The 13,907-nt window shown below is 39.5% G+C and overlaps 1 protein-coding gene across 2 annotated transcripts in view; it reads left to right on the top strand.

Moving 5' to 3' along the window:
- The window catches only part of AKAP6 (A-kinase anchoring protein 6), a 461,709-nt gene that overhangs the window by 219,581 nt on the left and 228,221 nt on the right, over positions 1 to 13,907 (top strand). For both annotated transcript variants that reach the window (XM_059373059.1, XM_059373058.1), the window contains one exon: positions 7,377 to 7,499. In XM_059373059.1, coding sequence (XP_059229042.1) covers positions 7,377 to 7,499 — 123 coding nt within the window. The remainder of the gene's footprint in view (positions 1 to 7,376; positions 7,500 to 13,907) is intronic.

The raw sequence follows: 13,907 nt of genomic DNA on the forward strand, positions 1-13,907 counted from the left end.
TAGCTAGTAGATAGTTATCATCCAAATGTTCAGTATCACTATTTATAATACTAGATATGAGAAACGTACAGTTAAAGCATTAAACTATCATAATCCTAAATTCTAAGGTGTGATCATCTCAGGTCCTTTTTGGGGATTCCGAGGCAGATAAAGTTGACCTGATTTGCTCATTCGGTGCCTCTGGAGGATTGGGGTACTTGAGCAAAGATCTCCATTAGAGTAAGTGAGCAATGCTGTGGGGCAGTCCTACTCTCCGGGAGGATCCCCAGCTTCAGCGCTGTGAAAGTGTGCACAGTTGTATGAGTACTCAAGCTGGTCTATACTTCAGTTTTCCCATCTATAAACGAAATAGTTTGGGAATCTAATAGCATAGTTTTGTTGTAAGAATTGAGTAAGTGCCTGGCACATAGTAAGTGCTCAATAAATATCGACCTGTTATTTGTTCCTATTTATTCCCAATTCTCTTATTCATTCCTGTTTTTATTAGACTTTGATGGTACGCATTTCAATCTTGTTTTGCCCTAACATTAGTTGATTACTTCTTTGTATAAACCAGCAGGGAACAACTGAGCTCACGCTCTGGATTAGTTGGAGGAAACTCTTTCCCACTGTGAGAAGCAGGGGTCTTCCCGGGCTTCTCTTTTCCCAGTTGAAACTATTGTCAACAGTATTTGGAGATGATGAATCAGCTCAATTTATCCTTTCTACATGATACTGAGTTCAGAATAGAACTTCCCACCTAGTCAATTTCAGATAATACCATTCCATGCCTTCTCTCTCTCTCTCTCTCTCTCTCTCTCTCTGTGTGTGTGTGTGTGTGTGTGTGTGTATGTGTGTGTCTCTCTCTCTTTCCAACCGACAGCCTTTTACTTTTATTCTGGGATAATTTTATCAGGAATATTTTTATATTCTAAAGTCATCCCATTCAACCTTTAGAAAAGAAGCTTAAGTATTTCATAAAACATTTCAGTGCTAGAGTTTTCTTGTGCCATCAGAGTTAAAACTGCCTTAAACCATTTCATTTTCTCTTCAATCTTTTTTCCTAAAAGCACACGCCAAATCCTCCCTTCTGTCAATTACTTACATGGTGTTAGATGTTGTGGGTAGGAACACAGGTAAACGTGTCAGGTGGTAGAATCCAAAGCACCTCTTTTAACTCCTTGGCCTTTTATCTTGAGCTTCTGGTCTGGAGTGGTACATTAAGTGCCCAGATAGGTGGTTAGGGAAGGTAAATTGCATTTTACTGCTCTTGTGTAAAAATCTAAATTAGGCATTTCATATAGGAACTACGTGTGTATGAATTAACCAGAAACAGAGACTAAATATATACGTTGGTAAATATACATGTAAAATCTCAATGCATGCATGTTTTGGCTTCAAAATGGAGTTCTAATTTTTCCAGTTATTGGAGTCTAAATGAAGCTTCCTTGTGTGTAGGGTAAGAGGATTACAATAACTCGTTGGTAGCCATTGTTAATGTGAAGATTGGCTCCAAAGCATGTAGCCTGTTTTGAGAAGTTAAGCCAGATTATTCTAAAACGTTTCGCTATTAATGGAGAAATGTGATTCTCCCTCAGACCTGCTAGTGGAATAAGGAGACAGGAAACCTCTGCTGACCTGCAGTCTTAAATGCTACCCCCTCCGTATTGTCCCAGTTGATGACCTGAGACAGAAGTTACAAAATGTGTTGTTTCAGCTAGTATTGTTCAAATGAGATCATTCAGTGAAATTTTGAATCTTGGAATACTATAAAAGAGGTAAATACATTTTAATAAAGGTTCAAAAGATTCAACAGCAAAGACTGAACAATTTTTCCATAAATATACTGAACATAGTTCACTTTTTTGATGACCTTCAGTAGGTCCCTGTCTGAAGGCAGCTAATTTGATCTAGATGAAGTCAGACATCGTGTTGATTTCTTTGTCCATTGAGAAATGAGAAGCCTTTTGAGGGTATAGACACACACACACACACACACACACACTCTAACAACAAAAAGAAATAAGTAGTTGAGTTCCTTGGCTGAACTCCTTAGAACCAAGGGCCATCTTCTCTGTGATTAAACTGAGTCAGATTTATCTGTAATTGAGGCTCTGTTAGAATTGGCCAGAAATTGGTTAGAAATTCCAGCATGTAACTGCCTTACATTTTTGGTTGAAATTTTCCATGAGTTACAAATGAAGTTTACAGTGATTTTGGCTTGTGGGGGGGAAAAAAGGTGTTTGTTCCTTGCTAACCATCTAGCCTTATCAAAGATCTCCTTTGAGAAAAATGAACAGAAAACACTAAAGGGGAAAGATTGAGAGCTTAGAAAATTTTACCCCAGTGCCAAGACTGTAGGGCTGGGAAGAATTGTTGCTTTTCCTTCATCTGGGTCAGATGGCATGCTTCTGAAAATATTATTTCTAGAGGTCAGTGTGGTGCACTGAGAGAAACCCAACTGTGGGGTGAGATATGGGTTTGGGCTCTAACTACACCAATTCTTGCCTTAGGCAAGTCACTTGCCTTCTTTGACCCTCAGTTTCCTTATCTGTACAATGACCAGAATCAGCACCACTCCACACACTTGTGACAACATGGCGTTTACTTCCTGTTGTACATGTTCCCCTTTACCCTCTTAGAGAACTAGGTTTCCATTTCAGTTTGGTCTAAAAATCATGGAATTCTATACAAAATGACCCCCTAGGCTTTCAACACCAGAAGGCCGACACCATTTCCCATTTCCTACTGTATTGCGGGCTTCTGGTCCCATCCCTGATGCAAAGAAGGCGGCGCCCCTGTCTTATTCCTGCTCCAAACAACAGGACTTGCTGGAGGGTGACAGTCATCACCCTCAGTTTGTGTTTAACCAAACCGGGCTTGTTGTAGAGAGAAATAGGTGGGAAAATAAAAGAAATAACAGGCATTCTTAACCTGTCATGAAAGGGTAGCTATTTGCAAGACTCGAAGGTGAATTTTCCTTGTGACTAGAATCTTCAAATATGTGTTAACCAGCTGAAGGCCCTAGCAACTCATTTTCTACAAACCTGAAAGTGTGCATTTGTATGTACTTTGACGGCGCTGCTTAGTCTTTAAAGAGATTGATGCTTCAGAAAGTTTGAAAGTAAGATTTTTAAGAAGCACTTCATTAAGGAACTTTTAAAATGCAAATGATTTGAAAGTGGGAAGTGTGCCGTTGGTGGTCATTGGGTGGTACCAAGGCTGCGAGCATTCTGTTCTCTCTCACGTTGCCCAGCCAGGTTTCCTTCTGGGTGTCGAATCCTGGCTTGGCCTTAGTGAAGAGTTTGCAGATTCTCAAAACATGGGTCAGATATGAATATGTCAAGGAACCCATCCCAAGGGATACAATTAAGGGGGTGGCCTGGGAAGATTGGGGCCTGTTGACTGAGTCCCACTCAGTGTGCCCTTACAGAGCTTGGTGGGAGGCAGAGAAAGATAGTGGAAGAAGGGGCAGAAAGGGACCGCTAGGAAATTGGTGGTCAAAAATGACAGGAGAGAGACTGAGCAGGTAAGATACTTCGGCAGGAGTTTGAACAGCGAAGGCTAGAGGTGTGCACCTTCCAAGGGTGTGCAGTTCAGCCTGTAGCTCTGAGTTGGATGTGTGTAAAATGTGCTTTTATCTAATGCAATGACAGCATTGGATTGTGTCATGATGGAAATCTGAGTTTTATACTCATCTTGGACTCTCAAAGTAAGTCAGTGTGAACTCAGAATATTAGAGAAACAAACACAGATGGGTCAAATACTACAAATAAGAACAAATTTGGATACACACAGAATTCTGATACAGGCAGAATACATTTCACAGAAAAATCCAGGAGAATAGTCCAACTCTTTTATTGATTGTCAAAATTTTTCGACTATTAAAATTACTTGAGTCGAGTAGGCCAGTGCTGAGACATGCTTTATATTCTGCTGAAATTTTTGCTGCAGTGATATTTGTTTTTTTTATTCCCAACAATGTCCAGCAGGGTGTTTTACACAGAGTAGGCACTTAATAAATATGTGTTAGAAGAGTGAATGAGTGCCCAGTGTTTGTTATGCTAGAACTTGATCTGTATTATAAAATAAATATAATTTTGTATTTTCCCCCATTTTTCTATGTTGGTATGTATGTCACCTCATTTTCCTTCATTCACACAATTTCAAAGGGCTCTCGCAGAGCTTCCAAAAATTAGCATCAGATATTAGTCATATTTTGCACCCAGATCTGAGTTCTCCTGCACATTGTCTGGTTCGGTATATTGAGTGGCACTTAGTTGGTCTTTCTAAGGAGAGCGTCTCCTAATAGGGGGATAGTACACAGGACATTCACTGTCCACGACACAGAACACTGACATGAGTGCCAGTACTCATGTCAAGAGGCTGGGAGAAGTGGAGAAACAGCAGGGGACAAAGTTATCAAGAATTGGATGGACTCCAGAATCATTTGCCTTTATGATTTCTGTCTATATTTTTGTGGCTACACGTCTAAGCAGGAGGAGAGGTGGAAAGCTAAGAGCTCCCTAAGAGGGTGGAGTGTTTAGCTTTTTATTATAAAATTACAAAGACTTTCCAGGTTTCTATTATGATGCATAAACTTTTTAGCACTGGAGAGAAAATAGTTGAGAAAAGGTACAACACATGAAAATTGGTGAGGTAGGGATAGAATTCAGAGGAGACCCAGAGGGAAGCCTTGACAGGACCTCTGTTTCCTCTGTGTCAGACAGTCTTGGTTTTGCTCTCTGGCTAGGATCTGCAGAGAGATCATCCAGAAAGGTTCACTTGGGTCCCATGGATTTGCCTAATCTGCATCTCATGGATTTCAGCTAACTCTGTAATCATGGTTCCGTTAGGAAAGCTGTTACACAGTGTATTTAATACTCTTTGGCTGAGACTAACCTTTTGTGTTGAGATACCCATGCAATCACATAGACACACATTGTTTTGTTTGCTTGTTTTTTGGAGGAAGGGAAGATGATAAATAGAATATAACTGGTTATATTTCAAATAACATCTTATACTCTTGGTCCTCTTGGATTTAATCAGTTGTCTCCAAAATAATTTACTTTCTGACTTAATTTTCTCCACCAACCAGTTTACAGATAAAACCACTCAAGTCCAAATTCAATAGTAAATACTACTGAATAGTATAAAATGCTATTTCATCTCACAATTATCAGCAATCTAGACTCTGATGTTCTGAGGTTCTCTACATGATCTTTCTGTAAGTCCATCTGGCCAAGAAAGAGTATCTTAATTTTTCACTGCCTTTAATTATGAGAACATCAAGAATTAGGACTTCAGTTCTAACACACTCTACCCTTCTTTCTGCTCATAGATTTACTGTACACATCTGTAGGGATCTATGGTTAACCTCAAGTCAGATAAGAATTTCTTATGTATTCTGAGCCGTGGGCAGTCTTCCAGAAAGAGGGACTTGGGGAGTGATGTTTTTAACAGGTGGGAGGCTTAACTGAAAAAAGTGAGGCTGAAGTAACATCTGTGTTAAAAGACTGCAGTATTTTAACAAAGCACCTCTCAGATTTACGGAAATGCAGAAAAGGAGAAAGAGCAGACAAACTGATACCCTAAATATTTGAGAAAGGGCAAAAGGAATTACTTGGCATGGATTCCTGGCATTTAGAACAAGATACAATGTGGGAAAATTAGAGAAAAGGGTGAGTTGGGTGGGTCATGAGACAAATGTATTTGGTAGGGGAATGTGTCATGTGGAATTCATGAAACCATCCCTGTTGGATATGTTTTTCACCTCACCTGGAAGAAACACTTCTGAGTGATGACCAAGGGAACCTCAGTGATGTTATTAGCATGGGGTTGGAGGCTAGGACTTGAGTCATGTTAAACCACCTCCAGACCAGCCAGCTGCAAATGCATAGACCTTAGCTTCTAATTAAGATGACTCTGGCATGGTATTTCTTATTGGCTTTACCAAAACAACCTGATTAGAGTAGGCTTTCAAAAAGATGGGTGCAATTATCTTCCGATCTTGGCACAATAGAGATAAAATAGGGAAAGTGTTGGGTAACATTTAGCAACATGAGAAAACAGAGGGTAGTCTACCAGGTGGGATGATTGGCCGAGCTCCAGGTGGGTCAGTGACATTCCAGAGCGTGCTGGGACAGTCTGATGGACTCTGTGGTCCTCCATGCCCACATCGCTGCTCTGTCTCCCTTTGACAGACAGGAATGTGTTTCTGAGAGTTATTTGTCTGCCTTTCTCTTTATCACCCTCCTCAGTCCCATTTTCTGTTTTGTTAAATAATCATTTTGAGGCCAATCAACTGTGGAGATTAAAGAGTTATGAATCTTAAACTATTATTTAGGAGAAAACTTAGTAACAGAAGCCTAGCTTCTGAGAAGCACGATAAAGAAAATGAATTTTCACCTCGTCTCAATTTGGTCTCAGGATATTCTCAGTTAAGCATTAAAAATATTAATCAAAATTAATCAAAAGGCAAATCTGAAGAACGGGTTAACTTTAATAGGGAAATAGCATCCCAAGCCGTTTCAGTGAATACAAGTGTAGAAGCCTGTCCTTGCTCCCTTCAACCTCCAGGTGGTGCTGTTTACCTAGACACGGAAAGCAGGCGCCCAGCCCCATTTCTTTCCTTTAGGTTCATAGCCCGGCTTTCATTTTCTTCAAAAATATTTTCCGTTTGTACAGATGTGTTCTTTTAAATGGTCAATAAATTTTTATAACCACTACTTGAAAAATTGCTAGATTATGTGATTTGTGCTTCCTAGCTAAGAATATTTCTTTATGTGAAGGACACACCCAGAGTCAGGTGTTTACGTTTTTGCTCATTGATCCCACCTCCTCTACCCTTCCTTGCTTTTTAGAACCCAGACTGAGCCGCAGACAGTTGGGCTGTCAGTAGAACTCATCCAAATCCCTTTAAACACTTATGTGATTTAGAAATAGATTTGTAGTTCAGTTAAGGCAACTCTACTCCATAGGCTTCTGAGTAAAGAACACCATCTTTATGGGAGTGCTTTTATCCCCCAAAGCCGGGGAGTGTTCCTCGCAGGGCTGACCTGATTTTTTGGTAAGGGGGCACTTGTCAGACACCAGAAATGTTTTGATGATCAGAGGGCACCTTTATAAAGACACCCGACAATCCAATCCAAATTCCTCAGAAAAAAATGTTCCTAGGGGAAAACTGAAAGGGAGTCATGCACAGTGTCTTTCCATTTTGATGAATTTCAAACCAGGAATAATGGAAACTCCATTCCACAGTGTGGAACTAGAATGGGAAAGCAGTGGTATCAATTTTATCCTCCGTGAGGTTTGGAATTTTTAAGACTGGCTTTAAAGTAATGATCAACTAACATGCTTTTCTTGTCCCCCCTCCCCTTCTCTTTTCTGTCACAAAGGGGTTTGTAAACAAGCTGGATGAATTCATTCAGTGGTTAAATGAAGCCATGGAAACCACCGAGAATTGGACACCCCCTAAAGCAGAGACGGATGGCCTTAAGCTGTACCTGGAGACACATTTGGTAGGCAAGACTGTGTTGCTTTTGCTGTTAGTAATAGAAGGATTTTAATGCACTGCTTGTTTGTTTATGGGGAATATCAATTTTATTTATCAGAAGTCATTATATGCTAATGAAACCAAGTTTTAATGGGGTAAACTGCAGAAGCTGAAAATTTACAGGCATTTCAAGTAATATACTATGAAATTTAAATCCTCCATATTTCAAGCTATTTTTTTCAAAACTTTTTCCAGAAAGGTAAGTCATTTACTTAAAAATACCTTAGAAAATTTGCTCGACTCTTGTTCTCTAAAGCCATGATTGAAGGTTTTTCCTCTTCTGAAAAAAATAAATAAATGAAAGAGATAATTTTGATGACCATTCTAAGCTTTCTAGAATTCTTGTAAAATTAATGAACCTCTCATTATCAAGAGGGTCTACATTATCTGTTCTACACTGGGTTATTTTAATAAAATATTTAAAACGATGATCTCCATCATTTTTGCTGCTATGTGGTTTTTTCAGCATATAATTAATACAACTGTCATTACACTCGTCCCTGTGCACAGGGAAAACCATGGAGGGGAAGTAGGAAATACTTGGATGAATATGCTTCTGAATATGTTAGAAGCAAGAATTATAGACTGGGGGACATTTGATGAACCTCATGAGGTTTTTACTGAATGCTTCAAATGGCCGATATCAATTATGAAGGGGTGGAAACCAAGTAGTGGAGTGTGATAAAGCATGAAGAAAAAGCACGTTGTCCTAGGAAATGAAAATTCAGGCTTTAAGGATCTCATCTTTATTCCTTTCACCGATAGCATAAAATTGACAAAGGCAATGAACACGAATCCTTGGGTACCCAACTGTGGGGTGGATTTTCTGCCCCTCTTACACACTCAGAATTTGGATTGAGTAAACATTGTGTGGGAGTCCTATGTGTGTGCGAGTTCGCAGGGTTCCAGACGGTTCCCTATGCTGTTAAATGAGAGAATGAGAGAGCGGGAGATGGGGGCGGGGTGGATGTGGGGAGAAGAGGAGACGCAGAGTGAGGGTGTGTTAGTCTTTTGGTGTTTGTGGTTTGCAGTGTGTTTTATATCACTGCAAGTAAAACAGCCTCAAAATCCTATTGCTGCATGAAAATAGCTTCGTGAATGATAAAAGGTGACAAAACTATGTGTAAGAGGATGAGTGTATTGCTTCTCTTGTTAGAGACCTGGGTTGATGGTGTGTAAAAATGCCAGTGACCCTAACCACCTCTCTTGTACATGGGTTTTTAAATATTGCCCTTGGTACTCAATTCCCTATTCAGTGGAGCCTTGATTTTTTTTTTTTTTTAAAGAGGGCATTTCATAATAGCAAGATAAAGATATTCAGTGCTTTATAATGTAAATTGTATTAATTAGAATGTCAACTTTTCACTGGCATTGTTCTGACAGAAATTCTAATCTGTGTTTAAACAGGAGTATATGAACTTTATTTCACATTAAGCGTGCTGTCTTAATTTCTCTTGATTTAATATTTTATGGGAAACACACATTCAGTTTTTGAGGTCCCAGAGGGCATGGGGACACATAAAGAGTGCTTTAACTCTAGGCTGTTTGCTGAACGCCAGGCTAGGAGAGTATGAACCAGGGTCTTGCTTCTCTTTGGGAGTTGAGCATCATGGCCTCCTTGTAAACAATTGTTCACTCGTCGTTCTCAAGTCTCTGTTACAGGGTTCCTTCCTTAGCATCCCTGTGTTGCCTCTACCTCATTCTAGCCCACACCCATTCACTAGAACTTTCTGTGAGAATGGAATATTCAAGGTTGCTCTGTCCAGCGTGGGAGCCACTCATCACACTCATCTGTTGAGCACTTGAAATGTGGCTAAAGCAACTGAAGAGATGAATTTTTAATTCTAATTAACTTACATTTAAATGTAAATTGCTACATGTAGCCTGTGACTACTATATTCTAGCCTTAATAAGTTGCCAAACTCTTTTTAGCTGCCCATGATGAATTGCATGTGTGTGTACCTGCCTCATAATGACAGCCTCATCCAAAATGTGGGCCCCACCATCCCCTTTGCTGTGGATCTCTATGCTACATCCATAGCCAAGAGTCCTTCTTAAAATGTTGTTCCCTTAAAGAACAACCTTGTTGTTGCCTAATGATCAGCACTTTCTTGAAATGAGTTTTCTCTATTATTGTGTCTAATTATATCAGTTGGAAGAGAGATAACATAGGAATATCTTTATCTCTGCTTTGCAAAGAGTAAGGTACTCCACTCTCCAGACCAGCTCAGTGAATGTTAAGTTGTAATCACAACTCTGACTTCTGAAATTATGAAAATACTGGCTGCCAGTTAGTTAGTAGGGCATAGCGTGCGTGGATGGGCAATGATACTTCTGGACAATTCCTGTGTCCCTGCTGTGCGGCGTGCAGTGTCTGTTACTTTAGAAACAGCCTGTTGTGTAAACATCTCTCAAACAAACTGAGTTGCCCTGTGTCTCTGAGGGCAATATCTACATTGTCCTCCTGATCAATACGGTCATTTATATTTTTTATTGTATTTCCTTACTATGGTGCTGAGTTAATACTAAGTTGTTCTTCTCAAAAGAAGGCAGAAGTATGTCTGCCTTCCCATAAAGAAAGTATACAACTAAGCCCAGAGATTTATATCCTTGAATGCAACTTGCATAAGTCATTACTGCTCCTTACTGAGTGGGCGAGTGGTATGGACAAGATTATCCTGTATGTAGAGATAGCTATATGAGTTTCTTGAAACACCTCTGTAGATTCTGTAATTTAACACTGCATCAACAGATGTACGAAACCCACAAGCTCACTGTCTTCCCTGGTTTAACAATGGGTTAGGAGAGTTGGCACCCTACAGTGATTATTTTAAAGAAAAGCAAACATAAAAACAATAACAAAAGTGGTACATTTATATTTTGATACTTAATTCAATTATTTTCCATGATGGTAACCAAGGGTTTTTACCAACACAAATCAATTACAGCTTTACAATACCTTTATGAGAGATACGAAGGAGCTTTATTTTAACTGTAAGAAATACTGTGAAATTGCGATGATACATCAATGATTTTCCATGATAATTAATCATCAGCTTGCAACCCGGGTGCTCCTCTCAGAAATACAATTCCTGTCTTCCTAGAAAATGACATTCTCAGGAAAATGTCATTCTGGAAAGGTATTTTGTGAGTACCAAGCATCCCTCTTCTTTGAAAACCACTTTTAAAACAGTATTGTATGCGTATGTTCTCGGACAGAGTCCCTTCTTCCTCACTTCTGTCTTTTTCTTAAACCAGCTTTATTGGGGTATAATTGGCATATGATAAGTTGTATGCATTTAAAATATGTACATCTACAAGTTTCGACAAATTGGCAAATGTGTACACCCATAAAACCGTCTTTGCAGTCAAGATAGTGAATGTAGCCATCCCCTCCAAAGGCTCCCTCATGACTCTTTTGTAATTCCTTCTTCCCTTCCCTCCTGGCCTTTCCCTGACCCTTAAGCAATCACTGATCTGCTTTCTGTTATTATGAAGACTGTTTTGTACTTTCTAGAATTTTACATGAATGGAGTCAAACACGATGTGTCCTCTGTCTGTCTCTCTCTGTCCTCTGTCTGTCTCTCTCTCTCTCATCTCCTCCTGTCCCCCTGGTTTCCTTCACTTATTTCGATGTTGGGAGTTTCAACTGCTTATTCATTTGGATTGCTGAGTAATATTCCACTGTACTAATTTAGCACAGTTTGTTTATTCTTTCGTCTGTTGGCGGACATTTAGGTTGCTTCTCTCATCTCCTTTGTTAGTGGCTAAAGAAACACAAGTCCCCAAAAGCTACATTTGACCAGATGCATCATATATAGAAGCGCCATCAGTAGTTCTGGGCAGGCTATTTAGATGTTTTCCTTTAAGAGAATTCATAATATCTTCAGAGTGAGAGTGCTTATGAGTAATGCAGCGGAGGAGGACAGCAAGGTCTCCCTCTAGAGATTTCATTCCACGTCCATATTTGCTTTTGAAAAGATAACCCTGATCTCCCAAGTAGTTCTTATGCATGCCGAACTCACCAAATGGGTACCACGTCATATAAAATCACTTGCAGGAAAACAAACGGGCTGGGTTTCTTTGTTTTTGTTGTTGTTATTGATGATTTGTTGTTGTTGTTGCTTAATCTATAGTCGATTAGATATTTAGTAGGAGAAAGCAGTCTAGCTGACTCCAGACAGCTGTGCAAGAGTTAGGAAGAAGAACTAAGCACAAGGGCCTGGCTTAAACTTTGGAGCTAAATTTGCATAGGTAGTACCATGTCATACTGGGCAAATATTAACCAGCCACATAGAAATAGCACTGGAGGAACAATATTCTTAGTTCAGTTTGATGAATGAGAAAACATGGGGAGAAATGGTGGTGAGGAGTTCATATATATCAAGCCCCTGTGTGTGCCAGGCAGTTACATAGGTGCTAGGAATACGTGATGAACGAGTTTGGCTTCTTTCTTCCAGGGATTTGCAATCTGAGGGAGATGACCATAGATTAAATGTAGTCATCTATAGAGCCATAAATGATAAATATAATATAATTTTGAGCAGTAAACTTCTTGTAGGATAAGCAAAGTACTGTTAGGAGCACAGAGAGAAGTTTTTATTGGTTCTTCCTGAGAATAAAGAAGGCTCAAAGAAAACATTGGATATAGACCTTGCAGTTCATATATGATTTTCTGGTTGGAGAGGGGAAGAGAGGAGATGGGAGGAAATATCATGGGTAGGTAAGGGAGGTGAGGTGAGCCATCTGGTGTGGCTGAGACCAAGTTGGGGTCTTGCAGTTGGGGCTGATGATGAAGGAGATTGAATGTCTTTTTAATGGGCTGAACATTTCTCTGGGAGCAAAGGGACTCCATGAGGTTTGATTTTACTTTAAAACAGGAGACTGACATGAATCCACTGTAAATTCCATGGGGGTAGGGTCAGTTTGACATTGATTAACTGGATGAGGTCCATGGCTTAGAGAACGAATAACTATGTGCATAATGGAGAATGGGTTTGAGTATAACATTTGAAAGATATGCTGGTACAGACAATGTTATCTGGTTTTTAAGATGGGTTTTTTTTTTTCTAAAATTTGGACTCATGAATATATGGATGTTACACAAAACTCTAAAGGTAAATAAAGGAAGGGAGAAAAAAGGTAGAAAGTCAAAAGTAAGCCTCCTACCTCTGTCCCCCAGTTACCGATTCTCTTTCTCAGAAGCAACCAGTGTTCCTTGGTTTTTTATATTCTTTCAGAGTTGTTCAAGGTATTTGAAAACAAATGCATATGTGTACTTCACTTTGTTCCCTTGACTTATGTTACCAATAATTCAAAATCAGCAAATGTAGAACTGACTTTATCCTTTAAAATGGCTGCACAGTGTTCCATTTATGAATATTCCATAATTCACTTAATTCTTTATTATGTTTATTTATTATTCTTTATTCATAATTCACCGGTTCTTTATTGATGAAAACAGATTATTTGCAGTATTTTTTAAAATTATGAACAGTGCCTCAGTGAATATCCTTGAATATTCATCATAGTGCATCATTTAAGTCTATCCTTAGAGTAAATACCTTATATGTGAAATTTCTGGGTCAAAGTTATGCACATTTACAGTTTTCATGTGTTGCCAAATTGTCCTTGGTAGTGATTGTACCATTTATACTCAGCAGGGCATGAGAATGCCTCCACTGGCCCATCCTTGCTATGAAGTAGGTTATCACACTGGTGATCTCTGTCCCTTTGATAGTTACAAATAGCGTCTCATTGTAGTTTAGTTTGTATTTATTGTATTTTTTTTCTTTTTTCTAAGATTTTATTTATTTATTTGACAGAGAGAGATCACAAGTAGGCAGAAAGAGAGGAGGAAGCAGGCTCCCTGCCGAGCAGAGAGCCCGATGCGGGACTCGATCCCAGGACCCTGAGATCACGACCCCAGCCGAAGGCAGAGGCTTTAACCCACTGAGCCACTCAGGCGCCCCCTGTATTTCTTGTATTTTAAATGGAGTCGAGTACCTCTTCATATTTTTAGGAGTCATTTGTATTTCTTTTCTGAGAACTCTCTGCTCATATTCTTAGCCTATTTTTCCTGTTGGGTCTTTGGATTTTTGCTTCAAGATTTATGGGAGTTTTATATGTATTAAGGAAACAAGTCCCTAGTCTGTGATGTGAATAGAAAGTATGTTAAAAGGACACTATTTGGGGGGTTCTGCCCTAAAAGAACATGGATATCTCAACAGTTTGAGGAACCCAAGGCTCAACAGACATCAAGGCCAGGCTGATAAGCAGCCATCAGGTCTCTACGTGTGTCAAAAGCATGTTCGGATTCCAGTCCTGGAAGGACCAGTGTGTTCCGGGAGCTTGCTTACCTTGGCATGGGTGG

This window comes from Mustela nigripes, chromosome 13 (genome assembly GCF_022355385.1).
Source record: "Mustela nigripes isolate SB6536 chromosome 13, MUSNIG.SB6536, whole genome shotgun sequence".
NCBI lineage: Eukaryota > Metazoa > Chordata > Mammalia > Carnivora > Mustelidae > Mustela > Mustela nigripes.